Source organism: Pavona decussata, unplaced genomic scaffold, assembly GCF_977016875.1.
Source record: "Pavona decussata unplaced genomic scaffold, jaPavDecu1.1 SCAFFOLD_52, whole genome shotgun sequence".
Lineage (NCBI taxonomy): Eukaryota > Metazoa > Cnidaria > Anthozoa > Scleractinia > Agariciidae > Pavona > Pavona decussata.
Window position 1 is genome coordinate 354953 of NW_028145474.1, and position 16511 is coordinate 371463.

Sequence of the window (16511 nt, forward strand, 5' to 3'; positions counted from 1 at the left end):
CTTTATTCCAATTATTATACAGCTCCCCAAGGGAGAGCTGTTGATTCTTTTTCGATCAAATTTCAGCTTCATGAGCATTTGGTTTTCTGTAATGTTGCAAGGAAAACTTGTATGCGAAAGGTAAGGCATTCTTAGTGACTGGCTTAAAGTTCAAAAGCACACCACACACATGTAGTTCTAACTCAAATCCTTTACTTTAATTCTCTTAAAATAACATTATACAAAACTGAAATCAAAGTTCCAAGTCTGGATAGAGGTGTGCGCCCAGGCTGTCAAACTCCGAGCCTGTTTACTACAAAAATTTCGCACTCTCCCTCCTGGTAAACGTTTTTTTTTTATTTCGGCATTTGATTCCTCACAGCAGAGCTGGACAGCGACCAGGGCTGCTGATCATGACGGAGGGAAGATTTTCTGGTAACTGAAGGGCACCCATATTAACTTTCTATGGCAGCGTTAGTCAAACCCTGTTGGCAAGTTAAAAACCCATAGGCTATGTGGGCGGCACATTCATATACTTAGTACCCTCCAGGAAAGGTTCTAAGCCACCTTACATCATAACTGTCGTAGTTATTTCACCTTGTGGAACTACGATACGGTTTTATATTATTTATTGGTCTATATTGTTCCTTTTTCTAGACTAAAAATTTTCATTCGTCATCTGTAATCCATCTCTATCTTTCCCCTTCAGGCGTTTTTCTAACTAACCTTTTGACGTTTCCCTCGACTATGAGAAAACTGTACAAATAGAATGGCATAGCCCCTTTTATCTTTCAGAGTCGCTGCTAAATTGTCACGTCAAGCTTCTAAATAGGTTTTGCATGACAACTCAGATAACACAAAACACCCACGAAATTCCAGCAAACGTGAGTAAAAAGGACAAGAAACAATTCATTTGATTCTATGGCGATTAACTAAAAAGCTCTATTTCAACTTAAATAACCAACTTATTAACATTCAGCAAGAGCGTTTCATTAATGCGCAGAACCCGCAGCTGACTTTTACCCCAAACTTGTTTTACCCAAAGCTTTTCCTTTGTCCCAAACCCAAAAATTTATCACAAAATTTACACTTCAAAAACGATCATTTTTATCTTACAAACACAACATTCTTTATGACAAATAAGAAAACAGAAAATGTTCCAGGATCCCTCGACTAATCTAAAGGAACACTTATATACAAAATTAATAATCTAGAAACTCAAAGTAGTGTACATTGCAGAAATCTAACTCATTTGGCTACTACTGTGTTATTACAAGTCTAGACTGTGAGCAGCCAGCCTTTACTCCTCAGATCAAAGAAGCAAAGAAAAATGTATAAATTACACAAATTAACCAGAGAAACCAGGACGAATTGGGGAAAAGAAGCAAAGAAGATCAAAAAGTGTCGGTAATGGTTTAAAAAAACACAGACGTTTTCAGACACCCTTCTTCAGGGTCTCAGCATCTGTGGGTTTTTTTTTTAAACCAATACTGACACTTTTTCATACTTATTTTTATGTCAATCCTATCCGATGACATGACTGTATCCTGTGATGAGCTGAGGAGTCCATTCCACATCAGTGTCCAAAATCCCTGTCAGGCAGCAGGACAGGTGCGAGTAGTGTCCAGAGGTACAGGGCAAGACACGCCCAGCTGGAGCTGACCTTCACCCATACAGTGGCCCAGTTACTGGTCAGAGTAGTGAAATCAGAGCCCTGGGGACTACAAAAACATTCATACCATGTCAGCTCCTTCTTACCATGTCAGCTCCTTCTTCTTTTGGTTTGGACCCCCATCCCACCCCTCCAGAAATTCCAATTAATCTTCCATACTTTCACACTTTTCAATTAAAATTTTGACCCCCCCCCCCCCCTCACTCCCCAACTGCCCCTTGGAATTTCCAATCACTGGCACAAGTTTAGCGCGACGTTTGAATCAATCTCGCGCCAGAGTCATTAACAAGACATTGATTCACATTAATAGGCCATTTCCGAGTTGCTGTGAACCTTGTTATGAAAGCAAGGCTAAGTGCAAAGTTTTTATTATGAAAAATAGTTTTCATTCACATGCAAACAAAACTTATTTTCACATGAAAAGCTCTGCACTTAGTCTCGCTTTCATAATTAGGTTCACAGTAACTCAGAAATGGTGTATTACTTGGCTTGACAGTTCATTCAAATGTCGCTCTGCAGCCGCACTTACATCAAACTCAATTCCATAAATTGAGTTTGACACGACAATAGCGCGACATTTGAAGCAGGCCTTAGGGCCTTATTTCACGCACCCTTCAAATGATCTACATAATTATATCAGAAGAAAGAATTCAGCACAATGAAGTACTCACCTGTACCAGTTAGTGAGGGTCATCATGATGTACAGTGAAGCCAGGAAGAAAGTGACATGAAAGAAGCTGTAGTTATAAGTAACAGCAGTAGCCTCGTCATCATACACACGCTGATGGCGCGGCTTGTTTTCGTCACTGCTGGCGTTTCCACTTTCTGCATCTAAATGATAAAAAAATATATGAAAGTATAGGTAAACTGAAAATAGATTTCCATTTCCAAAGCTGGGCATCAAGATCACATATAAGGGCAAATTAAAATAATGATTAGCAGTTGTAGGAGCAAAGTGGATTGGTAAAGTTATGACAGGAAAGATACACGTACCGCCTTGCAATTATTATTTTATTCTGACTCGCATATGATGTACATCGTGTACGGCAGCCCTCATCATTGCCGATAATAAAATTGGCCATTTCCGAGTTGCTGTAAACCTCATTTTGAAAGCGAGGCTACGTGCAAAACTTTTCGTATGAAAATTAGTTTTGTTTGCACATGAATGAAAACTAATTTTCATAATGAAGACTTTGCACTTAGCCTCACTTTCATAATGAAGCTCAAAGCAACTCGGAAATGGCCTATTGCATCACATCAATCACCAACCTTGTGTATAATCTGGCAGAAGTGTCTCCTGTAAATAAACGATGTGCATAGTCAGTATCATTTATAAACTGAACCTGTTTATTAACAATAATTCAATCAGAATCACAATTTAGTATTCAATAAATCAATCAATCAATCCAGCAGTCAGTCAATAAGTCAATCAACAATCAATTAATCAAACAACTATAAATTAACTAAACTATTTAAGCACAAACCTCCATACTCTCGCTGGCTGTGAGACGGTTCGAGCTGGTTGTTCTCACGCTAAAAGAAAACAAAATGCGCAGGATGAGTTACACACTATTACTATGATAATCATTACAAACACATGCAAATTGTAAACAACATACCAGGAGTAGACAACCATGACAAACATAAGAACTGCCGCTAAGACAGTCCGTCCATTTCCCATGCCAGGGGCTAGGCTTGAACTGGAAATCAGCGAGCCGCTGGGGTTGCACATCTGGTCTGAGGATGACAACGACATAACACAATCAACAAGGATCCAAGACACAATGAGCAGTGGAATGAATGCTAGTCCACTAAAACTTGTTATAGGCTAACCTTGGATGGGACGGTGGACGGTGCCCACTTTTGTTACGGTGCAAATGTTAGATGCGCATCTTGAGATACTCGCTTTTCCTATGGGCGGTGCCTACTAACACAGGGATATTTTTGCGCAGTTTAAAACTATGCAGAGAAAGCAGAACTTAGCAAGTGCTTTCGGTACACGTATATAAAACGAAAATTTGGGGTAACCACACATTTTTCAGAGATAATAAAGCTTCAGTTTGGAAAAAAAAAACACAACAACATACATTCCTTTACATATTTTACTGTTTTATAGAATAATTGTTGCTTAATTATCATAAAAAAATGTGTGGTTACCCCAAAATTTTCTTTTTGGATTTCAATAGGCTTAGCCCTTGCTAAGATCTGCTTTCCCACAATAGTCATAAACTACACAAAAATACTTCTTTATTGGTAGGCGCTGTCCTTAATCATAGCTTGCTATCATGCATAAATAAAGTTGGCTGAAGAAGAGACGGGAAAAGGTCTGGCTGTCCCAGCTAGGATTAAAACCCTGTCCAGCATCACAAGTGAGAGGCATGATTCTCTTCAACACCAATTACAGCTAAATTCCTCTCAAGCCAAACAATTTGTAAGTTCATATTTATAAGGAACAGATGTCACATAAAGTCCACTAAACCTGCAAATGGATAATATTACTATAAATACACAGTGCATGCTGTCTTGAGCTCCTTTCTCAAACATCTCCATTTAAAAAACTTGACACTAATAGCATTTTGAGAATCTCTGTTTTTGGAGCAACGTTTTTCATTTTCAAATCAATTGATTAAGAATGAAAAGCCTAACCACATGAGAAAATCGTCTTTCCCATTAAAATTAAAACCAAATACAGTGAACACCTGCATAAAAGAACAAGTAGATTAAGAACCTCCAGGCTGAAATTCGTCATTTTAGACACCTGTTATATAAGAACCTTACTAACAATATCATATATATGAAGACTTATTCAGGCTGACCTTGAAAAATGTAGGTTCTTAAAGTGGGTGTTTACTGTACATGAGGACTATGCTTTAGTGGGCTGAAGCCACTCAAGGGACCTGAAAATATTTGATGCAAATGCACATACCAGGTTCATTTGACATGCCAGACCAGGTCAGGTACATTGTGTACAAGGTAATGACGGCAGCCTGCAACAGACCAGAACTGGGCTGGCCTAATGACATGAAACAAAGTCAACATCTACTACATGTAAATAAAACAGGTCATCTGTACTAACTAGTAATAGTAATCACAGATTAAAACGTGCGGCCAACATGCCAATTTGTATGTTGAAGAGAGAAGACTTGTCTGGGTGAAATCTTCACATGAAAATGACGCCAGATTCTTGCATCAAAACGAGGTAAATTTGTGCGACAGAGAAACAAAATGGCCGCCAACCTCAATTTGTTCTGCATGCATTTGCACAGGCAGCCCAACACAAACACAAAACAAAATTAGACTTGTGGTCTCCCATTGTTGACCGCGACAATCATTTAAAGGTTACAGCGCACTGAAGCAACTGATAACCGCCACTGAAAAAGGGGCATAAGGGACAGTTCTGTTGTTTATTTGGAATTCTATTCAGTAAATTTTGCTTTATTTTCTATATACATGAAACATTGACAACTCACATTCCTGCACTTTAGGATGGATTGCAACCATGGAGACAACAAAACAAAGCACAAGATTCAAGCTGATGAAGAACTTGTTTGTCTTGCAACCTGATGGCTAAAAACAGAAATTGAAGCAGAGAGAACTTTAGTTGACCTCAATCTACACTACACATAACTAGGCTGTGAGAGTTATTAGGTTGTTGAACATTAACTTTACTTGGCCAAAAGACAGACTTCAAGTTGGGTCTTCTAACAACGACAAGAAATTTACACGTACCTGTATCCCAATGACTGAAAGTTCGAACATCACAGGGAAGAAATAACTTACATTTGAATTGTGAAAGGTACTTTTCATCCAACAGACTTAAATAATAAGCCACCTTGTACTGCTCAGCAGCTTTCAATTGAGTGGTCAAAGTTTGGGGATTCATCCACAGCCTCAAAAGTTAGAACCACCTTGTACAGCATAATAAACAGCACCACAGGAAAGTACTGCTCAGTAGCTTTCATTTGAATGGTCACACTTTAGGATTTCATCCACAGACTCAAAAGTTTAAACCACCTTGTGCAGCACAATAAACAGCACCACAGGAAAGTACTGCTCAGTAGCTTTCATTTGAATGCTCACACTTCAGGATTCCATCCACAGACTCAAAGATAGAGCCACCATATAAAGCATAGTAAAAAGAACCACAGGCATGTTGTATATAATTCTCTTTCACTCTGTGCTGAGACTGTACATAAATGGGTACATCAAATAAACAAAATTTTTATGGGTGTGGGTGTGTGTTTGTAAGAGGACTTGGGTTGGGGGGTAACCTCGCCATGATCACCCCCATACAGTACAGAAGGCATACTGCCCTGAGTATGTCAAGTCTTAGTTACATATTGGACAAGACAAATAAATTGACATGCCACTTACTTGAGTATAGAACAAGAAGAAGCACACAACAGCACCAATGGCAAGAATGTAAATTCCACTTGTCACAATCACAAGAGCTACAATCAAAATAAGCAGTTAAACCCACGTCATATTTCACCCTTACTGATGTAAGAAAACATTTTAATTAGCATCCTGATAGTCATCATTCTGCAGCAACTACCCGTGTCTCTATTCAGTCCAGAACAACAACAAATAGATTAAGCCGGTGACACACTACATGATTTTATATGCCCATTGCCATGATCTGCATAACTATATAATCGCCGATATCTGGCATTCACCTAGTTTGCCCATATCTGCAATTTTCTACACTCATCACTGTGAATCACCAGTTAAGTCAACCAATCAGATTGGGCAATTTAATCACATGACTTTTCAAAATGGTGGATAGCAGCGATACTTGGAGTCTGGGAACAAGGTTGAAGTGCCACATCATCGCGATCGGTGTAAAAATCGCCAAGTGTGTCTGCATCAATCTGTGGCAACGATTTTCACTGGTGATCAAATTCGCCATCATCGGCAAATGAAATTGCCTGGTGTGTCGCCAGCTTTAGGCATCATTCACAAAATAATTCCTATGTACAGTGATTTTGTAATACAAAACACAAACTGTATCAACAATAAAATTTGTTTGTGTCAGTGAATGTCTCCTCTTGATTAAATACCTTCCCCCTCAAACTTTCCCCTATAACTAACATTCTGTTGAGTAGTCAAATTATAGAGCAATCAAATTTAAAGCTTTGGATTAACTTCAGATATGTGAAGGTTAAATTATCATGTCTCTTGGAGCCTCCCAGGCCTTTTATCTTCAGTTCTAAAGAAATACCTCCTTCAACTATAAATACTTGAGGATGTTTATTCAGACAAGTAAAATAGAATTTATAGTTTGCCTTTACACAACTTTCATTAACAATGACAATGATGATGATGATGATGATACTATTTAATGAGGGAACCCAACTCGCTGAGGCAGTTTTAAGTGGGGCCCTACCCCATTTAAAGTAATGTACATGTATATGATAAACCTACCCCAGTACCAACGTTTGTTTCCGGTTGTCTCATATTTCTCCACCCTAATGGATTAACAAAGAGTTCATTCTAGCTAAGATAAAAGATGTAAGGGTAGCAAACGTATTTCAAATGTCTTACAAACTCAAAGAAATTGCATACCATTGGACATTTTTAAAAAAGTATGGTGCACAAGATGAAGCAGGGTGCTTTACATAACATGGTACATGTAGTACAACGGAACCCTGTTAATATGACCACATTTGGGCCGTGAAAATGTGGTTGTAATAACAGGGCATTGGATTAACAAGGTTGTAAATTAAACTAACTGAAGGAAATGACTGAACTTTCAATTTTTGTCGGGGCACAAAAAGCTGGTTGTATCATAAGGCGGGGTTCCACTGTACTTCAAAAAACCAGACAGTGCTTGGAAAAATGGGCCTAAACAAGATGATGGTGTCAGGGATGATTGAGCCCATGCACAGAACCTAAGAGAGCAGAAGAAATTCGACCTAACTAGGTGATATGGGCTCTGGGCTGATCAAGACATCTTAAAAAGTTCCAATTCACACCATGGGTTTCCAAGTTCTGAACTTTGAGCTTCATGGAATTGATATCTCACAAACAAAAATCCTCAGGACTGTTTATTATAAAGTAAACTTAAGGACATAATTGCAAACCAAGAACTCAAAAATTACTTTTTTAAACTGCTTTCATTTAAATCAAAGGGTCGAGCAAATTGCACTGGTGCATAATTCAGCGTTACTTACCAAGATTCACTCCAGTTGTAAGCAAAGTCAATCAGTAAAATTAACTGTAGTAGTATAAATATATAACCCCCAACCATGCCAATGTACATCCAGGCTGCAAAGAAAAACAACAAAAATATAAGCACAACTCCTATAAAATCCAGAGGGTATATGGCCATATAAGTTTGTAAGACTGTTTGAACCAGTTGCAACAACTCTGTTAGCTATTTCTCTTGGTGGCAATTTGGTGAGGTGTTTTTCAAATCAGGACACTATTACTAAAGTCGTAGCAACCATGCCATCTAAAATGATTGTTTTATAAGTTTTATATCTCTCACGCAAATCTTGGTTATTGCAATAATTATTATTGTAATAGCAGGTTTTTCTTTTCTTGTGTGTGATCCATACAAATTACTAGACAATAATTAGGCAATCAAAGTATTGTAAAATTGATAGCATTTGTAAGTACCGGTAGTGTAATTGTATTATTGTAAGCATAATAAGCATACATATTGTAAGTATTGTAAGTACTGTCCTAAGTAGTGTAAGTACATCTATCATTCAGTATTGTAAAAATTGGCCATTCCAGAGACTGGGGATGAATTTTTACTTTTCCATTTAATCAGAAATTAATGGAGTCCATCATAAGAAAGATCACATTAAAATTAGTCAGTTTACCAAGTTTGAGGTTCTGCCGTATTGTTAGATTCAAACCATGTAGAAGGCTTTCAAAAATCGGAAAAATTAGAGACTTTGTATGGATTTGGGGGATGCCATCTTAGAATTAGACATTTGTATGAAATTTGGACGATGTTGTCCAGACAGGACCCACCCTGGTTATTATACAACGAAACATAACCATACTTGGTAAACTTACTAATTTTTATGTGATCTTTCTGGTGGTGGGGTTCGTTTCTTCACATGATGCAATTTGAACAATGAGTAAACTAGGTCCCAGTCCCTTTATGAACTTTAGAACAGGCAGTGGTATTCTGTGTCACGTAAGGCTAATTATGAAAATTGGCAAAAAAAAAAAACCTAAAAAAAATTATGATATCATTGTAATTTTTTGAGGGTTGGCCTTTCTCCTATTAACGCAAGCCATGTGACAACTATGCAATGATGTTCAAATCACCTGTGTGGGACTTCAAAACAAAGGTCTGTAGTTCAAATATATCACATTTCATATCAATCAATATCTTCATCTTTTATGGGTGTTAAACAAACTCATCAAAAATGACCAGCTCCCGGTTCGTTTGATAGCTCAATTAGTAGAACACTGCACCAGTATCTCAGAGGGCACAGCTTTGAATCCTGTTCTAGCAAGAATTTTTTGGGGGGCTTTCTTTTCACAACTGCTTAAGTTGCATAAAATATATGTGTTGTATGTTAAAATGAATCCCAGGTTAAAATGATTTCAACCTAGGTTGATTTGTATTCTCCTTTGTTTCAGATGTATATGTAAATTACACAACATTAACAAAGGAAAAATTATATAAATCAACCTTGGTTGAAATCATTTTAACCTGGATTCATATTAACCTACAACATATGTGCATGTATACTCTAAATTAATAATAATAAATACCATGATCCCTGTCGTTTGCTCTGCTTTTTAATAATACAATGCACAAGAGTTCCTGTCATACTATTTGTCTGTACAATCTTTCCCAGAAAATAATATTTGGACATTTTATACACGCAGCATCTAAGATTTTATACCTTGGCCAAAGTTTCCTTTGGGGATGTAAAATGCCGACACAAGGAGTGCTATAAACATCAGTATCTTGACAAACCAGAAACTGAAAGAAGGAATTTAAACATGTAACAGGTAAATACATCAACTACAGTGTAAACTTATAATCCTGCAAAAACGAAGTGAGGTACAGTTCAGATTTGTGATTCAGGTATTGTACACTTGGTTACAGCCCAAGAGGAGCAAAGAAATACAATAACGCAGAAATAACCTGACCTTGACAACCAAACCACTGATCTGACTTACAACTGAAAATCTGATGGGCTAACAAGCATTATTAAAAACTGACTTATTGTATAATGCAATTCGAGGGATTTGATTGGCTTAGCGGTCATGGTATATGAGCCATTATACCATGGCTGAGAAATGGCGACCATTAAATTGTCTTCTGATTGTTCTTGCACAGCGAAATCAGTAAGATCTAGTAATATTTCTTGATTGTTTTTAATAAAACAATTATTCCACTTGCGCTTGTTGGATACAAGATGATTATAGCCAACTCGGCACTACGCGCCTCGTTGGCTATCTATCATCTCATATCCAATGCGCGCTCATGGAATAAGTGTTAATTACATACCTGGACCACCCAAAGGGGAAAAAACAAGACCTAAATCTGTTCTTTCTCAGATAACTATAGGTACATTTGTTTGCGACAATTCTGGTTAGTCTCATTCACGTACACATTAGAATAACAGAAAACACAGAACAGCAGTCCCTAAAACAACACAATGCTGCCTTTTCTGGGCAAACTGTAACCTAGTATTCATTCTGCTATCAGAGGCAGAATAATCATATTCTCCATTCCAAAACAGATATTTGTCCCAAAACAACACACATACCCCCAGGTGGAAATCTTATTAAGATCTTGCAAGATCTTACAAGATCTTGTAAGAATCTTATAAGAATGAAAATAACACTAAGATCTTAATAAGATTTTGTTAAGATTTGTTAAGATTTCAGATCTTAGTAAGATCTTACAACACTTCTTAATAAAATCTTAATACAAACTATACAATCTTCAGCATTTTAAGATCTTACAAGATCTTACTAAATTCTTGTAAGATACTAAAAAGAATCTTAATAATATCCTCAACCTAACAATCAATAAGATCTTAAAAAGGTTTTAATAAGATCTTATCCATTTCTTAATATTTTCTTATTAAGATCTTGTAAAAATTGGTGACAAGATCTTATCAGCATTCTTGTTAAGATCTTAAGAATTAACTTACAAGAATCTTGTTAAGATCTTACTATAAATTAAAAATAAGATCTTAAACAGATTTTGATAAGATCTTACCTATTTCTTGATGTTTTCTTAATAAGATCTTAATCCAAATTTGTACCATGATCTAATAACCATTCTGATTAAGATCTTACTACCTTACAATTATCTTGGTAAGATCTTAGCATAAATTAAGAATAAGATCTTTAAAAACAGTTCTTATGAAGATCTTGTGAAACAAAAACAAAAACTTCTTAATAAGATGTTAGTTCAATTCTTTATTAAGCTCTCCTCTCATAATATCTTACAAGAATCTTAACAGTATCTAATAATAAATAAACATGCCAGCAAGACTCTCACACTGACTGTGATATGCTCTTTACTAGTGTATTGTCATAATTTAACAATAAAATTTAGTTGTTTGTTGTGACATCATTGTACATCTTAATACTGTCTTCTTCAGTGTCCTAAGTTGATAAATGCTATGTAGACATGTGTGTTTCTAAACAAAGGCTTTAAAGATATGACTTTTAAGACTTACAGTTGCAGTTTACAGATTGTATTTAGATACAAAATAACTAAGCTTAAATCCACGGTCCTACGCTGAAACTCATTTGTGAAAACACTATTACTTACAAACCTTCTTTGATGAATCTCAACTCCATGTAATGCCAAAAAGAACAACAATGCTTTGAATCATAATTCGTACGACTTTCATGCACAATGCTAGCTTTTAAAATGAGCAAGAGAACGTGGAAAAAGTTAAAGTTAGCGTGGTGTCACAACAACACCGGCAGCCATCTTGGATTTCATTCGGACTGGGAAGACTGGGCACCATTTTGGTCAGCAGATATGCCACTGCAGGCTCGGAGAAAGACCGTTTCATGTTAGATTTTAGGCGGGATTCAAGTATACAGCACACATTTCCTCTGGATTTTACCTCTGTTTAAGCTAAAAAAAATGATGGCTTCATGCAGCAAACTGTAGACAACCACTTTTTAGAAAGAGGTAAGCTTCAACGCCAATCATTTTGTGAAAGACTGTATGAAAATGTGTGATCGTCCACGCGAATTACAGACAACGTGCATGCATTTGTGCTTCTTGAAGATTGTTGAGGTGGTCATTCCCTATTTAGTTTTAATATGAAGCCTTTGCAAACATTTTTACAGAGTAATTTGTAGCCGGGTTAAAATCATGACGGTCTTGGTATAAGCTAAAGTAAAAGACTTGAGTGATCGATCTTGATTTGGCGTGAAGATCAGTTTATGATCTTCGTGGAGTGTATGACCCATTTACTCAGATCAGGAACTAACAAGATAATTTGTTACGGGTGAGAAACTCACTGCAGCATTGTCTAAAAAGTTAATGGCAGCCTAGTGGTTATTGTGATCACTCAGAAGAACTGACTTAAAGTGCACAATTTTCGGTTTTACTGTAGATTTTCAACTCCATTTTGTTGTCAAGGTTGGGACTCAAGACTGCAGCTTCAGAGTCAAGTCAACAAATCCTGCTCAATAAAGTCACTTATATTTATGACCGTTGGAGTCTATTATAACTGATTGAATTTTGTTGTGAATGATGTGACTTCTGCTACTTCTACTCAGGAACAAATTATAATACTAAATAAAATGTGTAACTTGCATAATAGCAGTATTTGATCAGTACTTGATATCATAGTTGAAAACAGTAAGCAAAGTAACAATCCTTTTGATCAATGCAATCATTTTTTCTTAAAGAGTGACCTATTTCACTGCAGGTGCAACTACAATGTAAGTTGCACCGCCCAGACAGTCCCATACAGTTAACAATGAAATCATCATAATCATTTTTTTGTACTTGAGCTTAGAATTTTCTTTTTACATCAGTTACATGTAAATTTAGACTTGGGTTTCCTATGAACAAGGCAGCCAGTGCTGAGTTGTCTGCATGTGCTGCTACAAAACATTGTGAGAATGCTGACTAAAGTAACCAGTCAATTATTTGTAGAATGAGATAACACTGTGTAGGTCAGGACATAAGTTAACACAACTGTCTTATTTTCCTGTACAGGTCCCTCTAGCCCTGGATGTGCAGCTAAATGAAATGTGGGAGAAGATTAATTTTTTCAATATTTTATTGATTTCATAAGTTAGAGCTGGCAAGCAACACTTGCATACTAAAAGCACCTGTGGTATTTTTCTGAGCCACCACAAACTGTCAAAGTGCATGTTTAGAGCCAGTTGAACTGAGTGATCATGATCATCTGTGAGTTGTTGAAACGCTGCTCCCCTTTCCTCTGGGCCAATGTTGATTGAGTTTATTGGTGTGCACGTTGTCATTGCTTCCATTTTACTTTGCTTAGGAGGGGGAGGGAGGGAGATGCTTCTAACAAACAGTGTTTCAACATTTTGACGCCAATAGTAGGTTGCTGTTGGCATTTACTCAGAGGCAAATAGTAGATGTGACTTGACCAATGGGGGCATACACTTAATTAAAACCTTAGTTAATAAACAATTATCGTTCTTATTGGTGGCTTTTTTAGCAAGGAAAATAGCATCAAAAAATTATATCTTTTTTTTTTTTAATTTTCTTGATTTCTCCACTGGGGCCATACAGGATAATTTCAAGCTTTCATGTTTTCTTGCTTTTAACATGCAGACTGATTATTTATCTTAAATTCTTACTTAAACTCCTACTTTGTGATTATGTAGTCACTCAATTTAGGAAATTGTACGAGAACATAGCTAGTGCATGTGAGTTGCTAAAATGTAAAATTGTTGAAGTAGGAACTAGTACTAAAAGCTTGTTAAGTCAAATAAACTTCCTTTTTTGGTTCCAAAACATCTGAGTATGCAGCTCTTGTTGTTGATTTTGATGTTGATGTAGTGGAAACCCTTGCTAGAATGCTACAAGACTCTTGCGATAACTTGTAGGAATCTTGAAAGAGCTTAGAAAATTCAGGAACAACAAAAGATTTCTGTCAGTAAGATTATTGCAAGGTCTTGTAAGAATATATAAGATTTCTGCAAAATTCTTACAAGATCTTGTACGAATCTAAAAAGATTGTGTAAGAGTCTTCCAAGATCTTGTAAGAATCTTAAATGACTGTGTAAGACTCTTACAAGATCTTGTAAGAATCTTGAAAGATGGTGTAAGACTCTTACAAGATCTTGTAAGAATCTTAAAAGATTGTGTAAGACTCTTACAAGATCTTGTAAGAATCTTAAAAGATTGTGTAAGACTCTTACAAGATCTTGTAAGAATCGTACAAGATCTTGTAAGAATCTTAAAAGATTGTGTAAGACTCTTACAAGATCTTGTAAGAATCTTATAAGATTTCTATCAGTTTCTTACAAGATTCTTACAAGATCTTTTAAGATTTCTGTAAGATTTCAACAAGATCTTGTAAGAACCTTTAACATTTCAGTAAGATTTTGTCAGAATCTTATAAGAATTTGCAATATCTTACAAGTTCTTTTAAGAAACTTACAAGAATCTTACAAGTATCTTACAAGATTCTTGTAAGAATCTTACAAGAATCTTACAAGTATCTTACAAGAATCTTGATAAGAGAATTACTAAGATCTTATTAAGAAACTTGATAAGAATCTTGTAAGATCTTGATAAGATTTCCACCTGGGCCATCTGTTTAGTGAATTCCTATTTTGGAGAAGCCCCAAAAGAATGTCAACATATAAAGCCTACGTATAATAAAAAACTCTCAGCATAGCTTACCCATTCTGGAACTTAGCACGAGGATCATGGCTACTGCTGACTTTGAACATCATGATCGCCATCAAAAGGAAAAATGCTGCCATTGCAAAACAGACACGATATACAGCTAAATAACCAACCAGGCTGTTACAATTGTCAGGAACATGCTCACAAAAGCGGGGGATCTTTTCCAACTGATCAGTGATCCCTGGAGCAAGCATGACGGCAGACAAGACTGTTCCCAGGAAAAGGAAAACAATGTAGACAATTCTCGATGCTGTTGAGTTTTTGCATGAGGGACAACGAGCGCAGCAACAAAAGCAAGCTGATGATCCACAGCAACAGGCAGCCTGAAAAACACAAAATAAAATCACATCTGGTACCTTAAAACCACCTTTGAGTAGACTATGTACAGCTGAAGAACATGCATAACATTACCCTGCGAGTAGAGGCCCTTCGATCTTCCTATATAAGTCGGGAAGAGGAAGGTTCAAAGGGCCTCTGCTCACTGGGTAGCATGCCGTGGACAATGGATAACAAAAGCCTCCACCAAGAAAGTCATGTATTAATAACACATCAAGGCTGCAGCCTAACAGGGGCCTGGAAGCCTGGGCGCCCAAGAAAATGCTCAGGATGCTTAAATGTCTTGCAGCGGCACCTAACACTTCACATGTTGGGCTCCAGTAACTTCTTGACTTTTGGTCTTCTGGGCTCCTTGAAATTTTTCCTAGGCAACAGCCTTGCATGTGAGCTTAACTCTCCAGCATACACATTTTGGTGTGATTGCGCTTACTGACTTTCTGGCCTCATTCCCAAGGTGATGATCTCTCTTCTTTGCATCAAAACAGACCCTGGAAATGAGGTTGATGGTTTACTGGGATCCCTCCTAAAATTCTGATTGGATAGTCGATCATACCACAGTACGGAATTAAGGATGGTGCTTGCTTTTGTTAGTGCACGTACATTCTGGCAGTGTATCTTGGGACGATCTAAAAAACTCAGGTATCTTTTTTTATAACAATTTCCTTCTTAACACAAAGGTTTTTTTGTGTGGTTTACCATTGTGCTAGGAAGCACTATCCTCATTCAAGAACTTGGTGTATCAATCAATTTATATGATACTCAATGCTCAATGCTCTGTGTGCCATGCTGTAAAGAGATACCAGTAGGCTGAAATTATATTGGTGGATAAAAATATACTATTCATTTTAAGTTGATTCTTCAAGTCTGAACGATTGCTAAATGGGTTTCAAGAATCACTTCTTACCGGTTATCTAATGACAAACGAAACTACATACGTCAGCCGGGTTTCAAAGCTTAACCAACATTAGCCAACATGTACTTTCCGTTAATTGCAGACGAATTAAAAAATTGGTTAATACTCTTTTTCAATTGTTTATAAAACACTTGCGTTTTAAAAGGTTTGGACATTTCTGCAAGACTAAGTAGGCAGTGTTCCATGATGACCATGATATCAGAAAATAAGCTTAATTTGCACGATAGAAGCTTACTTTATACATGTAAGCTAAGCTTATGTAAGTTTATGTTACCTTTTATTTGCCAAACCCGTTAAAAAGCACCACATGATAACCCTCTTTCTAACGACACCAAGATTGATAGAAGTGTAAACGAAAAACCAAATATAACAAATGAAAAACAGAAGGCATTGACAAGTGACTCTCTTGTGTTGCTAGATGGTTCATGCGTGCATGATGACTCAGATTAAACATGGCGTACTTAAGCTTAAGTTTACTTTTCACGTACCACAGGAGCAAGCGAACTTGCGCAAGAAGCACAAGACGACAAGGCAGCGCAACTTCCAAGAGTGCCTAAGATGCCTCCCATATTGTATTCCTTCCTCAAAATTCCTCTCTGAGCCAAGGATTGTCTTTACTGAAACTACAAGGAACAACAAAACCTTCTCCTTTCAAATTTTGAATGACGTCATGAACTCGAAATGAACCATGGGTAAATGTGAATTCGCCCTTGTACTCTGTAAAAGTCTCGGTCAACCTTTTATTCTAAAGAGATCAATAA

The 16511-nt window shown here is 36.8% G+C and overlaps 1 protein-coding gene across 1 annotated transcript; it reads right to left on the minus strand.

Moving 5' to 3' along the window:
* Positions 1 to 172: 172 nt before the first annotated feature.
* On the minus strand, positions 173 to 16451 carry LOC146480754 (putative serine incorporator). The gene is made up of 13 exons (XM_085109095.1): positions 16239 to 16451; positions 14496 to 14824; positions 9526 to 9605; positions 7825 to 7918; positions 7076 to 7119; positions 6026 to 6102; positions 5122 to 5218; positions 4578 to 4664; positions 3271 to 3388; positions 3136 to 3184; positions 2921 to 2948; positions 2323 to 2482; positions 173 to 1700 (listed from the first exon to the last, which is right to left on the minus strand). The coding sequence occupies exons 1-13, from the start codon at positions 16317 to 16319 to the stop codon at positions 1556 to 1558; spliced, it is 1389 nt and encodes a 462-aa protein (XP_084965221.1). The 5' UTR covers positions 16320 to 16451; the 3' UTR covers positions 173 to 1555.
* Between the last annotated feature and the right edge of the window lie 60 nt (positions 16452 to 16511).